This window comes from Doryrhamphus excisus, chromosome 21 (genome assembly GCF_030265055.1).
Source record: "Doryrhamphus excisus isolate RoL2022-K1 chromosome 21, RoL_Dexc_1.0, whole genome shotgun sequence".
Classification (NCBI taxonomy): domain Eukaryota; kingdom Metazoa; phylum Chordata; class Actinopteri; order Syngnathiformes; family Syngnathidae; genus Doryrhamphus; species Doryrhamphus excisus.
Genome location: NC_080486.1, coordinates 6872134 through 6892312, shown reverse-complemented (window position 1 = coordinate 6892312; position 20179 = coordinate 6872134). Strand labels below are relative to the sequence as shown.

The following is a 20179-nucleotide window of genomic DNA, read 5'->3' as shown; positions in this document are numbered from 1 at the left end:
CATGTTCCGCAGCACCCCCCGCTGTGAGAAAGATGTAATGCACCTGAACTCCAGCAACAACTTCTCTAATGAAAATACTTTAGATTGATGTGGTGCAGAGACAGCCTCGAGACTGTGGCGTGTTTGTGCTGAAGACTGGCACTGGCCAATAAACAAAGATGTTTGTTTAGAAAAAAGAAAGGCTTTCTCTGCTCTAAAATGTTTGGATGACATCAAATGGAGAAAAGAGGAGGAAAAGGAGGCACAGAACTATTCATTAGTAATGGTTTAATTTTATTTGAACATGCATACGAGTTACATTGGAATACATCACATAATACAATTTGCAGTTCCACGTGTATGGAATGTAGTAGGATGTCATCTCTATAAGAAGAAGCTTATTTAAAGGGGATCTATTATGGGTTTTCCACTTTTCTGACCTATAAATGTAGTTAGAATGTTGTATTCTCGTGTTAAACGATGTCAAAGTTTCAGATAATGAGGTTTCTGCATTTGGAATTGAGCCCTATAAGAAGTTTGGAATGGCTCAAAACGCTTGGTTTCAGAAGGTGTGGTACAACTGCCCTTTTGTGATGTCACGGAGGAGCGGACTTCCTTATATGGGCTTTTCTGTAAGCCAGATAAGCTCTCTGCCCTCCCCCAAGTCCTACTTCTGGGTTTACGTTGCTAGCAATGGTTCATAAGGGAAAGCTACATTTATTTACAATTCCTAAAGACGCCACTGTCAGGCACAAGTGGTTGGAGTTCCTGATTCCCTACTAGCAAAATAAATGCATTAATCTGTCAATGGCATTTCACACTGGACTGTTTGGTAAACATGGGCCAGTATGCAGCTGGACTAGTCCACAAACTTGCTGAAGCCTGACGCCTTTCCAACATTACTTGGTCGTGTGCAAGAGTCAGAAGAGTCAGTGGCTCTACTTAAGGTTTTTATTCGCTTGTAGTCCCACAAAAAACATTAGACGTTACCGAAAACTTAATGCAAAATGCTAAAGAGACTTACCATTGAGAGACGTCTTGAAGTAACCTCTTTTCTCGAAAAACTTTGGACTGTCCAGTCTCTACTTCCGGATTGGATTCGGGATCCAACACATATGGCTATATGTTAAAAGCGTACATTTTAAAAAGACACATCACCATTTATTATCAACTCCTATACAGTATATATATATATATATATATATATATATATATATATATATATATATATATATATATATATATATATATATATATATATATATATATATATATATATATATATATATATATATATATATATATATATATATATATATATATATATACATATAGCTGCTCGCTGAAGTCATTCTAAGCACTGGGGAGTGTTTCGCGGGAAGCACGGAATCCAAAGAAATACAGCTGAATAGGTGGAGACTCTGGAAGAACTAGAAAGCTTTCTGTGCTGGTTATTGTGTGTAGCTGCTCTACAGGAGTCCACAACTGGAAAAATTGCATAATAGGTCCCCTTTAATCCTAACCCTCCTTCACGTCAATTGAAATACATTCATTCACTTCCTGTATTCCAAATGTAGTTTTTGCCAAATAATGCATAGGAAAATGACAAGATAATGTAGCAATATGTTAATATAATTTTTGCCACCATATTTTATTCATATAACTCATAGTCATAATAATAATATAGTAATAATAATAAATAATAGTCACTATAAATAGACAGAACAGTGTTGAAATTGGGATTTTAGAAATAGAGTGTATGTACTATGTTCTATATACGCGGCATTATGGATTATCCCAACTGATCTTTTTTGCAGTACATGTAGCAAGTGACATTTACTTTTAGAGTTGTTTCCCCATATCTCCACACAATGAGATAAATACAGTACAAAGGACAAATCTTGCTTTAATCAATATCGAGGTACGTCTCGCCAACAATGTTGTATATTTTTAATGTGAGATTTATGTATCCTTTATGTATCCTTTCTGCTATGACCAAAAAGCATTATTTTTGTTGTGCTTCGGTTCAAGGATAATCAAATTTGATCAAGTCATCTTTTTAGTATTGTCATTTCACTTGTGACCTTTTGAATTCGCACTTGTGTACTTTCCCTAGAACAAAAGGTACCATATGCAAATAATACTAGCTTTAGTTATTTTGTAACTTTAAATATATAAGTTAAATAGTTTTGGTCCCAGTATTGGCCCCTGAGGTACCCGGCACGCTATATTCATGTATGTATATTCTCCTCGCTTCACATGTTGTTTCCTGTTTGCTAGGTAACTTTCGACCCAATTCAAAAATAACCCTCTAATTCCACACCTTTCTAATATTATAATTAGGATGTTACTATTTGTATTGAAAGCTTTTGTCAAATCCGTTAATACTGCACACACGTTATAGGTATGTTTCCTTAGTGAGCCGTTACTCCTACTAGTTTATGCACAATGTTCATATGCACACTTCCATCCTCAAATGATACAAAGCGGTGGGAATCATTCAAGTTTGCATCTTACTGAGAAAACGTATCATGTGGCTAAAGAAGATAAACATGGACCATCCTTTCAAAGCTTAAGTTCAGCCCCACTGAGCTTGTGGTCCACTTAGTGGGACATTATCTTAAGTTAAAGATCAACTAGATTTCATAATAAGTAACTCCACTTGTAGGCTTTTGACAGCTTACTAACACCTTTTGCACGTTTATTTGCAAAGCAATGTTTTATTCTGTGTTTACATAATTGGAAGATAAGTCCCAAATGGGACACAATGGCTAAAGCTACTCTCAAACACCGAAACACTGTTTGATGCATTAAACACATCAGGAAGTAGATTTAATTGATGCTAGCATTTGGGGGGTAAAGGTTTAAGTTTAAGTGATAATGGCTCCACTGGAGGTTAACTTCCTGTCGGGTATGAAAGCTTTGTAATATTTCACAAAAGAACAAAAGTTATTTCCATGTTTACAGTGTTGTAAACATTGTAAAAGTGTACTTCTTATTTTATGACAGAGAACACCCAGGAAGGGAACCAGAAACCCAGATCGGAAATGTGAAATTTGCCTTCACAAGGAGTGAAAAATGTGGCCCGGCTGCATTGTGCACAGCTTTGCAACAACCGTGGTGGTATCAGTTACCTGTGAAGTAAAGCCTTATCAGCCACTGTTAGATTAACCCCTAACAGATGCAGTAAAGATGAGATTTCTTCTTCAGAAAAAAAATGGCCCGGGTCAATTAAAAAAAAGCTCATGATAAATTAAAATGATCTTGATAATTTTGTCAGTCTTGATATATTTCCATGTGCATGCACATCTTTCCTCCAAGCAAGCAGGAAGAGGATTCACTCTGTGGATTGTTGTCAGCACCTTGGAGCGTTTCCTCAATAGAACAAAGGCATGAATGGAGTGAACCCTCTTGTCAGTCATACAGTCTCTTTGTCTCTGTGTGTGGCGGCGCGCCCACTAGCATACACTGTGAGTTAAGGTGGGCTGCACTCTGGACTGGTCGCCAACCAATCACAGACAAATACATAGATAAACATGTAGACAAACAGCCATTCACACCTATGGACAATTTACAGTCTCCAATTAACCAATCATGCATATTTTTGGAATGTGGGCGAAAGCCGGAGTACGGGGAGAACATGCAAACTCCGCACAGAGATGTTCCAACAGAGATAAAACACTATTTCACCACGTGGACCACAGTCACAGACCCACCTCCGCCCAACACCATTTTTTCTATGGAGCGCTCTTGTTCTATGAAGAGTCTAATTCCTGCAATTCTGCACAAAGTGAATTTTCTGCCTGTTTGGAGGTGAGCGACAAGGAAAACAGACACCGATGCATATGGCAATTCATAGATGCCGGTAAAATTATATGATTAATTAATTATTGCCAGATAGTTTTTTTGCTGAATCAGACTTTTTTCACGTTTCTTATGATGACATGGCAAATTATCATTTATATCAATATTATAATATATATTTATTTCTGTCTGTCTATATACTACTATGTCGGTGTATATATATGTATGTGGCTAGTTTCATAAATATGTATGACTATATTCAGATTAATTCTGGTCATGAAACCAAAATGCATGTCAGAATCAAATTGCTTTCTAGGTTTATGTGACATGACTTCCCAGATGGATGCTTTTAGGCCAAGTAATTCACAATTCACTTTCCTTTAAAAACAAAAAAGGAGATCATTTTTAATCTGGAATTTGGTAAAATTTTTTAGGTGTAACTTTTTATGGGGGAACACCTCTGACGCAGTGACAGACTATAGGAAAGAACAACTCTTCGATTTGAATAATCTTTGACTGTAAAAGTCTTCCAGATGTTCCAGAATTGAAGTGTGTCAAATGTTCCAGTAAACTCTGAATTAGTATGCAGTCCATAAGTTTGGGCCAAAGCTATAAATGTGTGCCTTTACAATGGAATGGGTATTCTTTGAGGTTTCTCAACTGTTTTTTTCTCGCTAAATGTTTTGAATGATAGTGAAGAGAGCTGTTAGCACGCTAGTACAATCTGCTCCTAGCTGCTGAAAGCAACAGGTTGGAGCGTGTTCTCTGGCGGTTGTTTCCTTTTACATTTCAGGGAATTGTAAGAGGCCAACTCACTAGAAATAGGTCAGGTTTCCTTATGTAAAGTTTTTTCCACCAGTAAAACTTGTTCAACTGACTCCTGTGTGGGTGACATGTCCTCTTGGGTATCCACATTAACCATCAGCTGCTGAGTTGCATTTGCCAGCGCACTCAGCCCACTATTTGCAATTACATGGCCCACAAACTCCCCTATTGATCTTCCTCCCCCCACTAGCGTGAAGGTACGCCAATGTCGCGCCTTCTCCTTGCACCTTTTGGATCGATCCGGCTAATGCTAAAGCCAATGAACTTGTGTGCTTTGGCGGTCACCACCCTCGCCTTAAGGACAATGATGTGTGTTGGAAACATTATTTTTTTCAAGCATAGTGACGTGTAATTTTGAGGATATTTTCTGCTTTCATTCACGAAGTCATTTGATTCAATTTAAATCCAAGTTGATGTTGTTGCATGCTGGGGCAGAATGCATGTGAGCTTTATGCTAGTTGAATGAATATGTTTATTTTGCCATCCCTGTAGTGCAGCAGTCATTGTTGTACTATTTATCAAATTGGGTCCATTAAAGGTTTAAATTAAGCATCCGGCAGTGGGCCAGATGTGGCCCCCAGGCTGTGGTTTGCTCACCGTGAGCTCGACTCATGCTCAGCTGCACCAGAGTTACTTTGAATCAAATCAGAGTCCAAGGAAACAACATTCCCAATTTGGGATTTTTTTGGGAATGAATTTTGGGAATCAGCTGTTAGTTTCAGAGTTTGAGCAGAAGAAAAGGAAGTGTTTTTTTTTTTTTAATTGTTGTTACTATTCTCCACTACGGTACTGACTTGTGATTGTATGCTCGCAGTAGATCTCAGAGCCCGAGGGCGAGAGAGGCCAGTCGCACTTTGTCCTGGAATGCAGTTGACTTTCTAAATCCCCCAGCAGTCTATCCTGGGGTGGCGGGGGCCGGGCCTATCTTGAGCCCCCCCTCTTCTTTTTTTCCATGTGAGCTGCTCCTGGAATCTCTAAGCAAGCGGGCAGGCAAGCAGCGGGTCAGCCGCAGATTCTTCCCACTCGCCAACTGGCCTCACATTTTTTGCTGGGCGCTGCATGTCCACACAAAAGGTGTGATGGAGGAAGAAATGTCAGGTGAAGATTGTTCCTGTGTGCAAGGTAATGAATTATTTCTTCTGATTTGCCACTCCGCCAGTGCAGTTCACAGTTCATATGTTTTTGTTTTGTGTTTAGTTTAGTGAGTGGTGAGAGCCAGTTTGAGTTAAAAATAGGCTGCAAGTACATCAGACATGGTGTGGAATTAGAGCAGGGTGTAATGGGGGAGTGGGTGGGACTGGTGATAGAAAAGACATCATTATGCACCACCTTAAAAATGCCTGAGCAGGTTTCCTCAGAAGATCGATCTGCAAGTGAGACTTTTGCATGAAATTTCCTGCAATTAGCCTTGTTGTCTCCACTTGGTGCAGAAGTAACATCATGATTTAGATGGATGGATTAAGTTTGATTACAGGCTCTCACGTTATAGCATCAAAGCCATCATTTAAGCACCTCTTCAACTGCGCTCCGCCAGGTCCACACAAATACACATATTTTATATAATATCATATTATTACATTAATTATTATGTATTATTAGATACTTTTCAACATCTCATCCACATGCTTTCAAAAAATTAGCTTTTGAAAACCCTGGTTAAAAAAAAACTACAACCAAGATATAAGAAATGTGTGACATTTTTAAACCTTCTTCAACAACAGAACCTGAAGTTAGTGGCTTAAAGGTGTTGTTTTCATTGTGTGTGTGTGTGTGTGTGTGTGCCTTGTAACACAGGCAATAAATTAAAAATTCTGGGCTTCTATGTAAGTGAGCACTCAGTTTAAAGTTGATGAACAAATGTGTTATCATGTGTGACCTATTCATTGTGGCAGCTTTTTCAGGCTTCTGATTGGCCAAAATGCACTGACAGCCGGTGAAAGTGCTTTCATGAGAACAGAGATTTTTTTAAAAACTTTTTAAAAATCATATAGACATCAGGGATAAGATGGTAGATTGTGTAGAGAAGCACCCAGATAACAGATCTTTTTTAAACATGGCAGCGGGGGAAAAAGCCTCAGTCTCAGCCTTACTACATCACATTTTTTTCTCATTTTCTTCATGTGTGCTGGAATGCGTGAAGTATTTTTGGAGAAGTGGGTCGTGATGATGGGTTTCTTGTGCCGTCAAGCGGAGACTTTGTTTATGTGTGCAGCCAATTGGGCTACAGTGACAAAGCAAGGTTCAAGCATGGGAAGCCTGGAGCAACTCTGTCACAAAAAAGTCATATTTTATTACTGTGTTATTACGTAGTATAATTATTTATTGTTTCCTAATGTGTAAAAATGGACTGCATCATAAATTAACACTGATGTAGTCCAGTTCTGTAACACTGTAAACATGGTATTATTGGTACAACCTCTATGTTGATGACAAAACATCAGCACTGCACATGTGTCTTCTTGACCCCGTGTGTTTTTGTGACCCCCCCATTCAGAGCAAACCAAGAGCAACCTGAGGGTCACATCCCCTGGAGACACCGAAAACATCACACGCAGACAGGGCTCACCAAATGGGACTCCCACTTCTAAAGTCGTCCGCAGCGTCCCGCGAAGACACACGCTAGGCGGTGCACGCAGCAGCCGAGAAATCTTGGCAATGCAGCCTCCTGACATGGACAAGAAGAGGGAGGCCTTTTTGGAGCACCTCAAGCACAAGTACCCCCACCACGCTACCGCCATCATGGGACACCAGGAGAGGCTGCGGGAGCAGGTAAGATTGAACCTGCATGATTTTGGCTAACGTGATTGTTTTTGTTATGTTGCATACGGTACCATCTCTAATTCCTTACGATCATGTTAGTCGTTTTTTTGGGTGGGGGTACCAGCCCTCATCTTCAATGTGACTGTTGCAGTTTTTACAAACTCAACATAATCTTCACATCTGTACTGTAAATTCCGGTGTGTAAGCCACACCCACTCAATTCAGAGGAAAATCCAGATTTATTCATATACTGTATAAACTGTATAAGCTGCAGGTGTGCACATCATAAAATGAGATATTTAGTGCGCAGCTTCCAAACAGTACACATCTAGTTAAACAGTACTGAATAGTGCATGATGTAACTAGATAGATGCATAGAATGATAAATACATACACAATTAATCTCTGAGATAAATTCAAACAACAGGAGCCGACCAGAAAAGTCATTCATTTCCATCCTCTTTGGAACTAAAACCACTGAAGTCTTCCTCTTCCGTGTCAGATTTGAACAGCATAATTCCCTCATCACACATGTTGTCTGTCTCTCTCTTTCAGTGTGCTCTCCATGTCCTCCTTCTTGTGTCTTGAACTTCTAGTGCCTTGTCTTGTGCCTTTAACTTCAAAGCAGTATCATATCAATTTCTTTATGTGTTCTCTATGGTTCTCTATGGTTCTCGATGAAAATTTGTGACTTCCGGTCATATGTGCACCTGCGTCTACATTCCGGTACAGTAGGTGGCGGTATACACCTAAATGTTGATTACGAGCCACCATAAACCAAAACAAGAAGAAGAAGAAGAATACATCTATATCCGGGTCTAAGTTTCGTCAGTCAGTAGAGGGATAGATAACAACTTCATTCATCTCCAAGACAACAACATGGCATTTTATGTTTTTATATGGTTTATTGTATCTGTATTGCTCTTTATTGATTAATACTATATGTGAGCGGATAGTACATACATGCCTGTGGTGCTACATACATTGCATACTTTTAATGCAGGGTCACTTGGGGCATTACTGGCTATTACACACTAGTTCTGCTGGAGTTATCCTCTGGACTTTATTACAACCACGGTACAAGGGGTCAGGGATTTCATGGTCCGCCTTTGAGTCCTCATACTACGTCCTGGCGGATGCCAGTATGTGTCAAAAACATGATCTCTGCACAAATTCCAAGACTTCCCCTCCTTTTTTCATTTAACATAGCAGACTTTGCCATTTTGGCAGTATTTTTATTGTGTTTATTGAACACCTGACAGGCTGACAGGTTTACTGACCCAAAGAATGGCCAATACTGGTGGGCGTGTCTCCTCTCTTAGAGCTTTTTATGATGTTCATTTTCACTTCTATGGTGGTGGCATTCCGTTTCTTTGCCAAACTGCTGATTGGAAGACATAATGAAGTGTAAAAAGTTATTCTTCCTCACTGTGGCTGAGCAAGTGTACACTGTATTCATCCACCCAGCATAAGGAACACATTGCATTCTGGTGCTGTAAGATGAGACTCGCTTGAGAACAAGTTACTGCATGCGTGGAAGAATACGTGGCAAACAAATTCTCAAGTGAGTGACATTTTTCAAAATTCATATTTTAATTCAACCACAAAACATCATAACACAGAATGGCATGAACCAAGGACGACTTGAAGACATTTCCAAGTGGGAACAGATTGTAATCTTGACGGGTCGATAAAGGGGACTTCTACTCACCATCTACTCACATTGTGTGTTTGTTTGTTGCGGCTCACATCAAACAAAAGTCACCCTGTAGCCAAAACAATCGAGGTAATGGTGAGTTTGGCATTCAGCCACAAGGGATGCTCCGAGTGATGTTTCAGAGGCAACCTGCAAGGGAAGAGGACGGAGTGTTTTGTGTGAAATAAAGCCTTTTAAGTGATGCTACATGCATCAACATCAGTCATCTTTGTTTCTGTGGTCTGGTTGTCGTGAGCGATAGAGCCAAGTGTTGAAGCATGAAATAGATGTTGTTCAATCCCCCTCAACATGAGTATAATCATTGTAATTGCATTGTAGTCTTGTATTAGCAGCTAGCTATTGGTAATGACATTCATTAGCAGATAAAAAGTACAATGTTATCAGTGCAGCAGAACTGAAGCAAACAGAGAAATAAAGGAAGAAGTCACTTTCAAGAAAATATTTGTAGTTTTTTTTTACTTGTTTTGGAACCAGAGGTATAGAGTTTTGCTGAGTACAGCGGAATATTGAGTTTGTTGTGAGACTGAGCTCGTCAGACAGGTAGGTTCAGCTCCAGCCTGGCGGGGTGGAGTCATAGTTGCCATGGGGATGTGTGATGTCACCGCTGGTGGGGGCTCCTTATTTGACTTGTAGGAAAGAGAGGAAACGAGCAATGGTGGCAGGAGCGCTCGGCTGCATGGCTGAGCTTGCACATGGATTACGCATTTGACTTTAGAAAGACAACTTTGTCCTCACGTTCTGGAGCTGAGTGTCCAACACCGAGGTAGGTTGTTGCTTGGCCATTCTTCTCGTCTAGAGCTTGGAAGGACTTGAAATGTGAACCAGCAGGTGCAAAAAGTTGTCATGTTTTTAATATGAGGGGATAAGTGTCGGGTTGAATGCACTTGAATAAGGTTTTCTGCTGCCTGTAGTTGGTCATGCACATGTTCATATTGATTCTACTGATGATTGCGTATTAGTTCTTGCAAATAACTTGCAATTTGACGCGGCTTTTGTATTGTGTTACGTCAAAAGACTTTCTTTCAGCTGCTTTTACGGGAGGTGTTTGACGCTAAATTATGTTTTTTATTGAAATAATTACATTCAAAATGTGCTTTTAATACTACACTTTGTACCCCGAGCTGATAATTCTAAACTAATTTTGGAGTAATGGGAGTGCAGGTATAGTTTTTATTTAGTGTTTAATCAAATGTATTTACTTCGTGCAATAGTAGGAGAAATGCAATGCAATTAATATACAACCCTATATCAGTGAGTTGGGTGGACATTATGTTTTAATCTGTTTTGATAATGTAACTTCTTTTGGCCACAATGTTTTGGTAGAGAGACCCCTAGTGGCACAAATGAAACACTCATTTTATTAATAGGTCTGTAATTAGTATTATTACATCCATCCATCCACTTTCTATGCCGCTTATCCTCACTAGGGTGGTGGAGGTATGCTGGAGCCTATCCCAGCTGACTTCAGGCGAGAGAACCAGTATTATCACATTATTATCTTATTTATATATGATTTATTTTTATTCATTCTTGCAAAAATGTCAAAATTGCAATTTTTGACTAGCTTGTTAATGACTTTAGCTGAAAAAACACATTTCAAATACAATTAGACATGTCAGCAGGTGTCATGATGCAAAAATATGGTGATTCATAACTTGGGAGGTTTTCTCACGCCGACGTCAGCGTGCCGGCCATACAGGAAGAGCTGGCTTGCTGGCAGCGATGCGTACCTCGCAGGCAAGAAAATGCAAAGAGTCTCAGGAGGTTTGAGTTACAAAGCTGGTGATTGTTTAATGGCGATCCCCAAATACTCACGTAAACGTGTTTTATTTATTCATCTTGCTCACACTGTATGATCCTTAAAGCCGGCAACAAAAGCCACTAGTTTCATTTCCTCCGGTCCTCAGCAGGCCATGAAAGACTTGGATCAGCGCAATGAGATAACATCCCACTGGGCCCGCCACCACACATACCCACCCTCTCTGCCCAGAGGCCTCCTGCAATGAAACGCCTAGCCGCCCACAAATACACAAGCCCCCTTCCGCCTGTGTGTTTGTGTGTCTGTGTGTGATGAGCCGTGAATTCCGAGGTGAATAGTTTTTGTTAGATTCAGTTGAGCGGCCATTTTAGGGCGGCTGTCTGCAGCTGTGGCCAGACGGACCAAGGTGATCATCCATTGGCCCGTGAGGAGATAAACACAATGATGATATTTGATAGGTGCAGGCTGACAGGTGATCATTGAGGCCGAGCTGAGCGTCTCTGTAGTGCCTTTAAGTGCAGCCTCCTGGCCAGGAAGTTGGCAGTACAACTACAGGTGGTCCTCGGGCTACGAATGAGTTCAGTAAGTTGAATTTTTGTGTAATATCCTGTTGAGCACATCTGTCTATAAGCCACGGGTGTCCATGTTCTAACTTGGAATATTTAGTACGCAGAACAATGTGTCGCAATCAGTATCTTGTGGTGTCGTCTCTGCTCAGTGTCACTGTTGTCTCAAGGCAAATTAGCCCTAGAGCTTGTGCTGTCCTCTTCATCACGTAGTCGTCCAGCCTTACGAAATCTGCGCCAGTGATAGTGGATTTTTTGCACCGGCATCCACGGGCAGACCTGAGCAAAAAATGAAAGCATGAAATTTTTGTGTGTGTTCCATGATGAGGGTATGTACATGAAGCACAAAATGACAGTTATGAAGAGTACGAAATGGTGGGAGATAAGAATGTGACCATAAATTAGCCTCATAAATTAGCCATAAATTAGCCTAAGATGAAGGGTTCAAAGAGCCGGAAATTATCGTAAATTAACACTTAAGTCACTCACACTGTTCACAGAACACATGAAGGACATAAAATACAAGATTACATGGAACATAAAAACGAAAGAGAGAACAAAAAAAAACACTCTGCTGTTTAGTTATTATTGTTGTTGCCATAAACCACCTCCTCGTCATCCTTACGTCCAGGTAGATGTTATAATATGATCTTTGTCCTTAATGATGGTATTCTTCTTCTATAGCTGACCTTTTTACTGTTTCGAGAGAAAGTCTCTTCATTATGTACCAAATTTGTAACCACTAAACATCATAGCGCAGAACGCTGTAAAGCTTTCGTTGTATGTTCGCTTATACAGGCTGCTTCTTCTTCTGTTCTTCTGGAATGTGTCACCAAAAAAATGCAGTCGTAACTGAGGTCTGCTGAGATTTCAGACTTCCCAAATGATGCTGCTTTGCTAGCAGCATTTGCTAGCAGTCTTCCTCCTTAAATGAAATTTGGTGACAGAAAAAAAGTACATCGTTCCAATAGTTCATGGTTGACTAAAAGTACACGATCAGAATGGCCTGTAGGGGATCTGTGCTGTGAGTGTTTTTTATGCATTGCCCTGCAGCCCCACGACCCCCACCTTTCCCAATTCTTCTTTGTGAGAACTGTAAGCTTTGTTAATGCTCATCATCATCAAGGTCAGCAAGATAGCCGAGCTAAGCGTCAACTCCCTGCAAGAAATCTGAGGATGAGGTAGAACTATGGAGGGAACCATCATTAATCGTCTTCCTTTGCAGAGACTCTGATCATGTCATTGCAGGTCAAAGCAATTCCTCCTCAACAATCAACCATGTCAAAGTTAACTGAGGGTATGCCTCGACCCCCCTGGCTTAATGGTTGAGTGAGGGTTGCAGGTTGTGGGGGGGGGCAGCACCCCAACTGAGCGAGACAAGCTGTGCGTATAGTGGCGCCGATGCTGCGTCTAATCCCACGTGTCTCCAGGGTAAGCCCTTTGGACAGAAGGGCCGATGATTGGCCTGCATGTGGTCACGGCTGAGAATGAGTCAAGTCAGGCTGAGTTTTGCACACAGTCTCAAGCACAATGCGAGTGTCTTAATCAAAGCAGCTAATCACCTCTGAGCTCTTTGCACTCTTTGCACACGCTTTTTGCAGCCTTGTTAGCCCAAGCTTAGCTTCACAACACAAATCGGGATTATCTTGTATTGTATCTTGCTGAGCAGGCCGGCTCACCACAAGCAGATCTTGCAAAGTTTGGACCGTTTGTCGGTCGAGCAGTTGCAGCCTGCTGAAGTGTCTACTGAGGATCAAACCCATGGAAATAGCCGTTGTGTGGCTGTGCGTGTACTACTCAGCCAGTATGTGTGTTGACACCATGTTGCTTTACTGCTTGGTAATGCAAACAAACCTGTTACAATGCCCGTTCTGAGTGGACTGTGCAAAAATCCACCATAAATCTTTGACCATTTATTTATATGTAATCTATACAAGAATAGCATAAAAAACAGTTAAGTTGTTTTGACATTGTCTGCCAACCAATTATAAGAGATCCAACTCAGGTAGCCAGAGGCAACTTGATAAATCCACCAATACATTTTGATGAGACTACTGCTAATGTCTCTCACATACCGTATGTGGGCGTTTGCATTTGAAGTCAAGCAAGGAGCGAGCAAGAGTGTTTTTCATGGCTGTGTATCTTTGATTTGCAAGTCTTTGCATGCAGTCCACATCTGGACTCCACCTTGGGATCAGAGTATTGGCTCTTATCAATTGGTAGAGGGCAGAGAGAGAAGGTTCTACACTGACTGGTCCAGCTCAGGTCATCTGGATTGAACCCTTGTTTCATCTCTGCTTCTTTAAGAAACACACAGCAGCGACTTGGCAGAGAGTTGTTATAAATGTTTGAGGTGCACTTGTTTTATGGCGCAGGGTGACATAGACGAGGGGGAACACCTGGAAGTTGGTAAGTATGTGATCCAGAAATATATATTCAGGTATGAGCAGCCAGTAGTCATAAATCAGAGCACTTGACAGCGTGTAATGGAGTTCAGCATATGTGGCTCATCTGGGTTTTACAAATACAAATATTCACCTTCGAGAGACTCTTGCTAACACTTGTCACAAGTCTAGAGCTCAGTACACGGTGGTTTAGGACCTAGGGCTGATGTTGCTTTTATCCATGTAAAAGGTCTTGTATTTAGTAAAAAACATTCCAGTTTCATGCAAGTGGACCTGTTCACACATAGTGTGAAATATGAGCTTGATCCAGTCTGACTGAATGGATGGCTTTGCTCTTTGTGTTCCATGGCAGTGCCCAGCTAATCAGCCATTTGTTGCATTACTGTGGGGTGTGGAAATAGTGTTGCAGGTTCCTCTGAAAGTGATATTAAGGAGCAAGTCAGGACAGATCAGAACTCTACCACCCCGTCAGCAAATATTTCTCAGCTAAGCTAGGCATTGAGTATCCTCATTTAGATACACGAAGGAAGTCAAATGAAGTTAACTGTTATCATGTTGGATAGGCAACATTGCTGATGCATTTTGTTGGCTCTCGTTATGTTGCACAGGTATTTCACAGACTGCATTAATTCCTTAATACTTGAGATCGTCCCTATCCTCTGGCTCTGTGTCTAGTTTGACAAACACCCACTGAGTGTCCTGCACAGACTATGGTCTTATCTCAGTGGGATACAAGTATCTCTTTATGTTCAGACACAGTGTATCAGAGCTGAAGAAGGACAGAAGCATGGGTGCTAAAAATGTAAGAGGGTTGGGGGGTAAGAGGCAGGAACAGGGCAGCTGCAGAGAAAGTACGAGAAGATCGAAAACAACACCACAGGAAGGACCTGGTTTCCTTTGGACCAGGGACTTTCCATGCTCACTTGGAGGAGCTGCTGGAAGGCAACATTTGTATTGTGGTAAATATAATAATGCATGTATGTGTTTCTTTGATGTGTGGTGTGACATTATGTGTTTGTGTGCACAGTATGGATGTTTCATCCATCCTGAAAGACTAAAGTGTGACATTCTTTAAACAGCCATGTTGCTTGAAGAATACTAATGGGTGCACTTGACACGGCACACATTTACTGCTCTACAAACTCGGCAGCTGAAAAATCACATAATTATGCAAAGTTGACCTTTGAACCCTCTCACTCTGCAGAAGGAGTGATGTCTGCCGATGATAACCATGACTAATCTATGTATGCACGAGAGCGTAAAATCGATTGGCGATGTTTGCCCAGACTTTAGAAATGTCAAATGGTGGAGGAGAGTCACTAAGTTGACAGTCTGTTGACTTCTTGTACACACTGAATGGCAGCAGATGAAGGAAGGACAGCTTTTATGCAACGCACTGTTGCACTGTTGCACTGTTGCATGAGTTAATTATACATATAATAACGCATTGTCCTTCTTGCTCAGTGTGCCTTTATCAGCCAACCGTGTTTCCTGGAGTGTGCTGATATCTACCACCAATGTCTTCAACTCATTATTGATGATGGCAGTTTTCCTGGTGTCATTTAGTATGTCTTTGAGGTTGGCAGTGAGTCCTGTTATCATCGTGCGAACATTCCAAGTTCCTAGTTTTAGGGTTGGTCTCTTTTTTTGTCTTGCCTGGTGCAAAAGGTTCTCAGCCTGCCATTCGGATTACTCCTTATCCCCATGCACCCAATGAGGAAAGCCGGCTGTGGTGGGACAAGACCTTATTTGCTGGGCCTGGGTAGTTGTCCAATAAGATCAGCTGATCCCTCCCACCTGTCGGAAACAACCCCTGGCGCCACACTTTATGCCAATTGAGTAGTGGCTCATAACCGGTAACTGTTGTTTCCCAAAGGCGAAGCTGCGCCTATATAAGGAAGTCCGCCCCTCTGTGACATCACAAAGGAACAGTTTTACCATGCTTTCTGAAACCAAGTGTTCAGAGCCATCCCATACTTCTTTCAGGGTTCACATCCAAATGCGCAAACCTCATTATCTGAAACTTTGGCATGGTTTAACACAAGAATATGACATTCTAACTACATTTATAGGTCAGAAAAGTGGAAGAAGCATAATAGATCCTCTTTAATCAAAAAACATGAAATTACAGTTTGTAGCAAATAATACAGTATATTACATCAATAAATGTAAAGATTTTTGCCTTTTAATTCACAGATTATTTATTTACTGTCACAGAAGGACACACTCTATGCTGGTAAAATACTGTAAGTGAGTGAAAAAAAATGTAAACAGGAAAAGTTTGTGTTGACAGTGTATTGGTTAATTAAGTCTCTTCTTAAATTCTTGAGAATCTGAAGTTAGAAGCCACAGTCACGTTGCTGAAGTTTGTTTTTATTGCTTCACTCCTCCAATCTCATTGTCAACACTTTGTCATGTTCACTAGCAGAGGAAATGGAAGTTGTTTCTCTGGTTAGCCAAGTGTGTTTTGGTTGTGTTTGGTTACATGGGTGATGATGCATGGATGAGTAGCCCACTAACACTAAACAGAATTGTAATTGTGTTTATTCAATCAAACTGTTTGATCCCGTTTTATGCATTTATTCTTCATGTCATTCTTCATTCTTCAATTATTCTAACTTATTTATTTTGTATTTATTATCAACAAATTATTCCTATTTCATTCTTTATTAAATGTTTACTTTTCCCCCCATTTGACATTTTTATTCCTTCCTTTTCCCTAAGACCACACAATATACAGTGATCCCTCATTTATCATTTAATCCAGACTTGACAGTGATAAGTGAATTTACCATGGAGTATCGTATATGAAATTTTTTCATAGCTTGTCCACGACCTTCTATGTACAGCTTTTAACATTGATCAGCAAAAATAAGCCATTTAAGACATAAATAAGACTTGTGTGTGTTGCAATAAATGTGCTCCAGATGTGTGAAGGACAGACGTGACATTGGGGGTTCAGAATTGAGTTTTAGAGGAATGTTGCAACAGTAGCCCAAGTTGCTATTATTCTGATGATGATTGCGTTTTTGTTATTTGTGTGAGATACAGTAATTCAAGCCTGTCGTTCCCGCAATCAAGTCAAGTGCTTTTGTGCCTCACCAAACATTACAGTAATATTACTGACACCTTGTGACCAGTGTAGTAGAGCATCACATTTGTAAATGTATCCACTCAATGTTTATGAGTTTTATAAGTTATGTGAAATTTGCTTAAATATGCAATAGGATGTAAAACAAAAACAAAACAACATATTTTTTTTAAAAGTGTATGCTTGTCTGCTCCATCTGTTAGTCTCTCTGTGGTACACAGGCTGGATGACAAGAGGATTCATTCTACATGTAGCTGTGCGCTTTGGCACTATATGAAATGAACACAAAAGTGAATGAGCATCTTCCCAGCTATTAAGCCTCTTTGTGCCAGTAGTGGGGGCGTGGCCTATGTACACATAGTGCTAGCAATTAGCAAACAGACAGTTTGTCATATCCATTATTGCTTACCGTTTCCCAGAGTGCTTTGCGATACAGTTTTTTGTAAATGGATGGAAAGTATAAGTACATGGTTAAAACTCACATAGCAGTTGTTTAATATTCTGCATCATACGTTGGTAGTGTCTTGTCTGTTTTTATCCAACTGTTGCATTGCTGTGTGTAGTTCTTTTGACACCAGGAGTAGGGTTGGTGTGTTAAGTGGTGACTAGTATAGTATGCCTCATACAGGTACATTGCACCAGAGTACCATTTTGTGGTCCAAATGTGATATGATACACATTACACTTGAGTACCATCTAATGGCTCAAATGTGACATGACACAAGGGTTTCTCAACGATAATCTTAAGGATGATACGATACTATGGAATATTGTCGATATTAAATAGCATAATTATCAACCAGCAAAATGTATTATCGTGACATACTGTCAGCATTTTCTACAGTAGCCTCTACAGTAACTACTAGAAGCTCCTGATGGCCGCCTTTACTCTCAAGAATGGTAATTTTGTTTAATCGCTCCAGCTTGGCTCCACACGCCAGCCTGCCTTTTGACAGCTGACGGGTCGTTGGCTTTAATTGTTTTTTTCCAAAATGGATGACAATATGTAATTTGGATTTTTTTGTAGCACACATACAAGACCTGAGCTGTCTCTCTGATGAATGTGTTGCTTAAATGTTGCCAGGATGTCCTGGGTTGGGTCAGATTTTCTAGAACAATGGCCCTCCTCAGTCATGCGTGTCTCTCTTTGTGATGTCCACACACTAAAACACACACAGGGCAGTGGGCACACACTAAGGCCTCTTTTCTGAGTTTGTCTGTCGGCGTGATTTGTTTTCTTTTGACCTGACAGAGCACTTCAAAACACAAAAGCTTTAACTTAATAGCTTGTCACTATTTTCAGACACACATTGGTCATGATGCACATTCCTTGCGCTTTGGACTGGAGTTGACGAAATCAACCGTGTGGAATTTGCTGTCAGTGTAAGCGAGTTGGAGCAGGTTTTATTGTGTCGACCAATGCTTTACACATTTGCAGCCCCAAGCAAGATGCGCTTAGCTAGGGCGGCATGGGCAACCCCGTATTATCTTGTACATAACGTCAATGTGGGTGTATGTGTGTACGTGTGAGCAAGAGAAATTAAACGACACTTGGGTTAAACCTTTGCGGGGACACCTCATTCATCAGACAGTGTACACTTCTTCAACTTAATTAGGTTGTGTTATTTTATATCAATGGATATATATGGACAAAAGATGCAATGATGGATGGACTATGTTTTTCTGTGAAAAGACAGCTCTAGTCCAGTCAGCAGCTTGTTCATCCTCTGATATAATGAGCACCTCCAGTGATTGGAGGCACGGTGTCTAGCCTAGAACATTCCAAGATTCCAAACAGGTGACATGAGAAGATGGAGTGACTGCACACACATAAATGTTTCAAGTGTTGTCATGGAGTTTGGCCATGTGTGGTTTCGAGTGACGCGTCAACTCCTTGTGACCTGTGAGCACGGGGGGGTGCTCCTGTTGTCATTGCGTATGAACAACAGGATTAATTTTTATTCATGTGTTTGTAATCCTTCGGGTGCATTGAGCAGTATTATTTATTGGATTATTTAAGGGACCACCTCCTACATCAGTGTACCTTCTCTTCACTCTTAGTTGTTGTTTCTCTGTCTTCTTGACCTCCCAGCGACATAGCTTTGCCATTTCCTGTTCCTCTCCTCCTTTCCTCCTATCAGTCTCTGCAGGACATGCTCTCCTCCCTACAGTCTGAGCTTGACATTCAGAGGTACTTGATGACAATCCAGTCACACCACACAGTTAGTTGGCTTTTCTCTTCTACATTGCATCTTGTCACGATGTGTGTGTGCATCTTAGAAGTAATATGTATATGGTAATTTTCCTTTACCATTCAACATCATTGAAAATGCTAACAAATGTATGTTTTATGTCTGATTGAGTGTGAGCATGAAGTTGAGCATTTTGTCAGAGAAGAAGGTCATTGCATAAAGAGCTCAGTGTTCCGTGACCCCCTGGCTTTCAGTCCCCACCAGGTCCCTGTGGTGCAGATCATCTTACCGTCACCTCACAAAAGCCAACTGGGCGACTTAGTGTTGTTTTATTGAGGCCTTGCCTGCTTGGTGGCCTGTTCTGATTACAGCTGCTGTTCACCTTTCATAACTCTAATGACGAGTCGAAACCTTTTTAGAGCTTCTGTGTGATTGCTGTGTCTGAATACTTAACTTTTTGAATGAAGTAAAAACATGCACAGAAGCAGTGTTAACACCTCTATGCATAGTTGCTTGTCTTGCAGACTTTAAAGTGCTTGCATTAGTCAATAAAAAGACATGTTCCGAAATCGTCTACATCAGGGGTGTCAAACTCATGCCATGGAGCGCCGAGACACTACAGGTTTTCTTTCCAGCAGGTTACTAAAGAAGGTGATTTTAATTTAATTTTTAATTTAAAAGATTAACCCTCCCCTTGGTTTGAGGGAAGGCGCTCGTCAATTAAATCGCCTGCTGGAGAAACTGGTTGGAAAGAAAACCTGTAATGTCTCGGACCTCCATGGCATGAGTTTGACACCCCTGGTCTACATCATGCAGAGACTCACCCTGCATCTTTTGTGGCTCCCCCCTCTCCAGAGTAGAAGCCCAAAGCACAGCCCTAGCCCCCAGCCTGGCATTAGCGACCAAGCTGACCATCTCTCCTTGACCTCACTGGACTCGCTGGAGGCCATGTCTGAGGTTGAAGTGCCCACGGGCTTCACCAGGGGAAGTCGGATACGTGCCAGCCTGCCCGTGGTGCGATCCACCAACCAGACCAAGGACCGTTCTCTTGGTAAGTTGGACATCAGGCTGTCCTGTATGA

The 20179-nt window shown here is 41.0% G+C and overlaps 1 protein-coding gene across 13 annotated transcripts in view; it reads left to right on the top strand.

Moving 5' to 3' along the window:
- Positions 1-20179, top strand: part of si:ch211-285f17.1 (sickle tail protein) — a 64388-nt gene that overhangs the window by 23357 nt on the left and 20852 nt on the right. For 8 of the 13 annotated variants that reach the window (XR_009120680.1, XM_058060855.1, XM_058060853.1 and 5 more), the window contains exons 2-4: positions 7103-7377; positions 19048-19128; positions 19954-20149. Coding sequence is in view for 12 of the 13 variants with exons in the window: in XM_058060855.1 (XP_057916838.1) it covers positions 7103-7377; positions 19048-19128; positions 19954-20149 (552 nt within the window). In the remaining variant the exon portion in view is untranslated. Of the gene's footprint in view, positions 1-5588; positions 5731-7102; positions 7378-9548; positions 9849-10151; positions 11427-11512; positions 14775-19047; positions 19129-19953; positions 20150-20179 lie in introns of those variants that run through there. The other 5 variants (XM_058060857.1, XM_058060854.1, XM_058060861.1 and 2 more) reach the window with 5 other exon arrangements.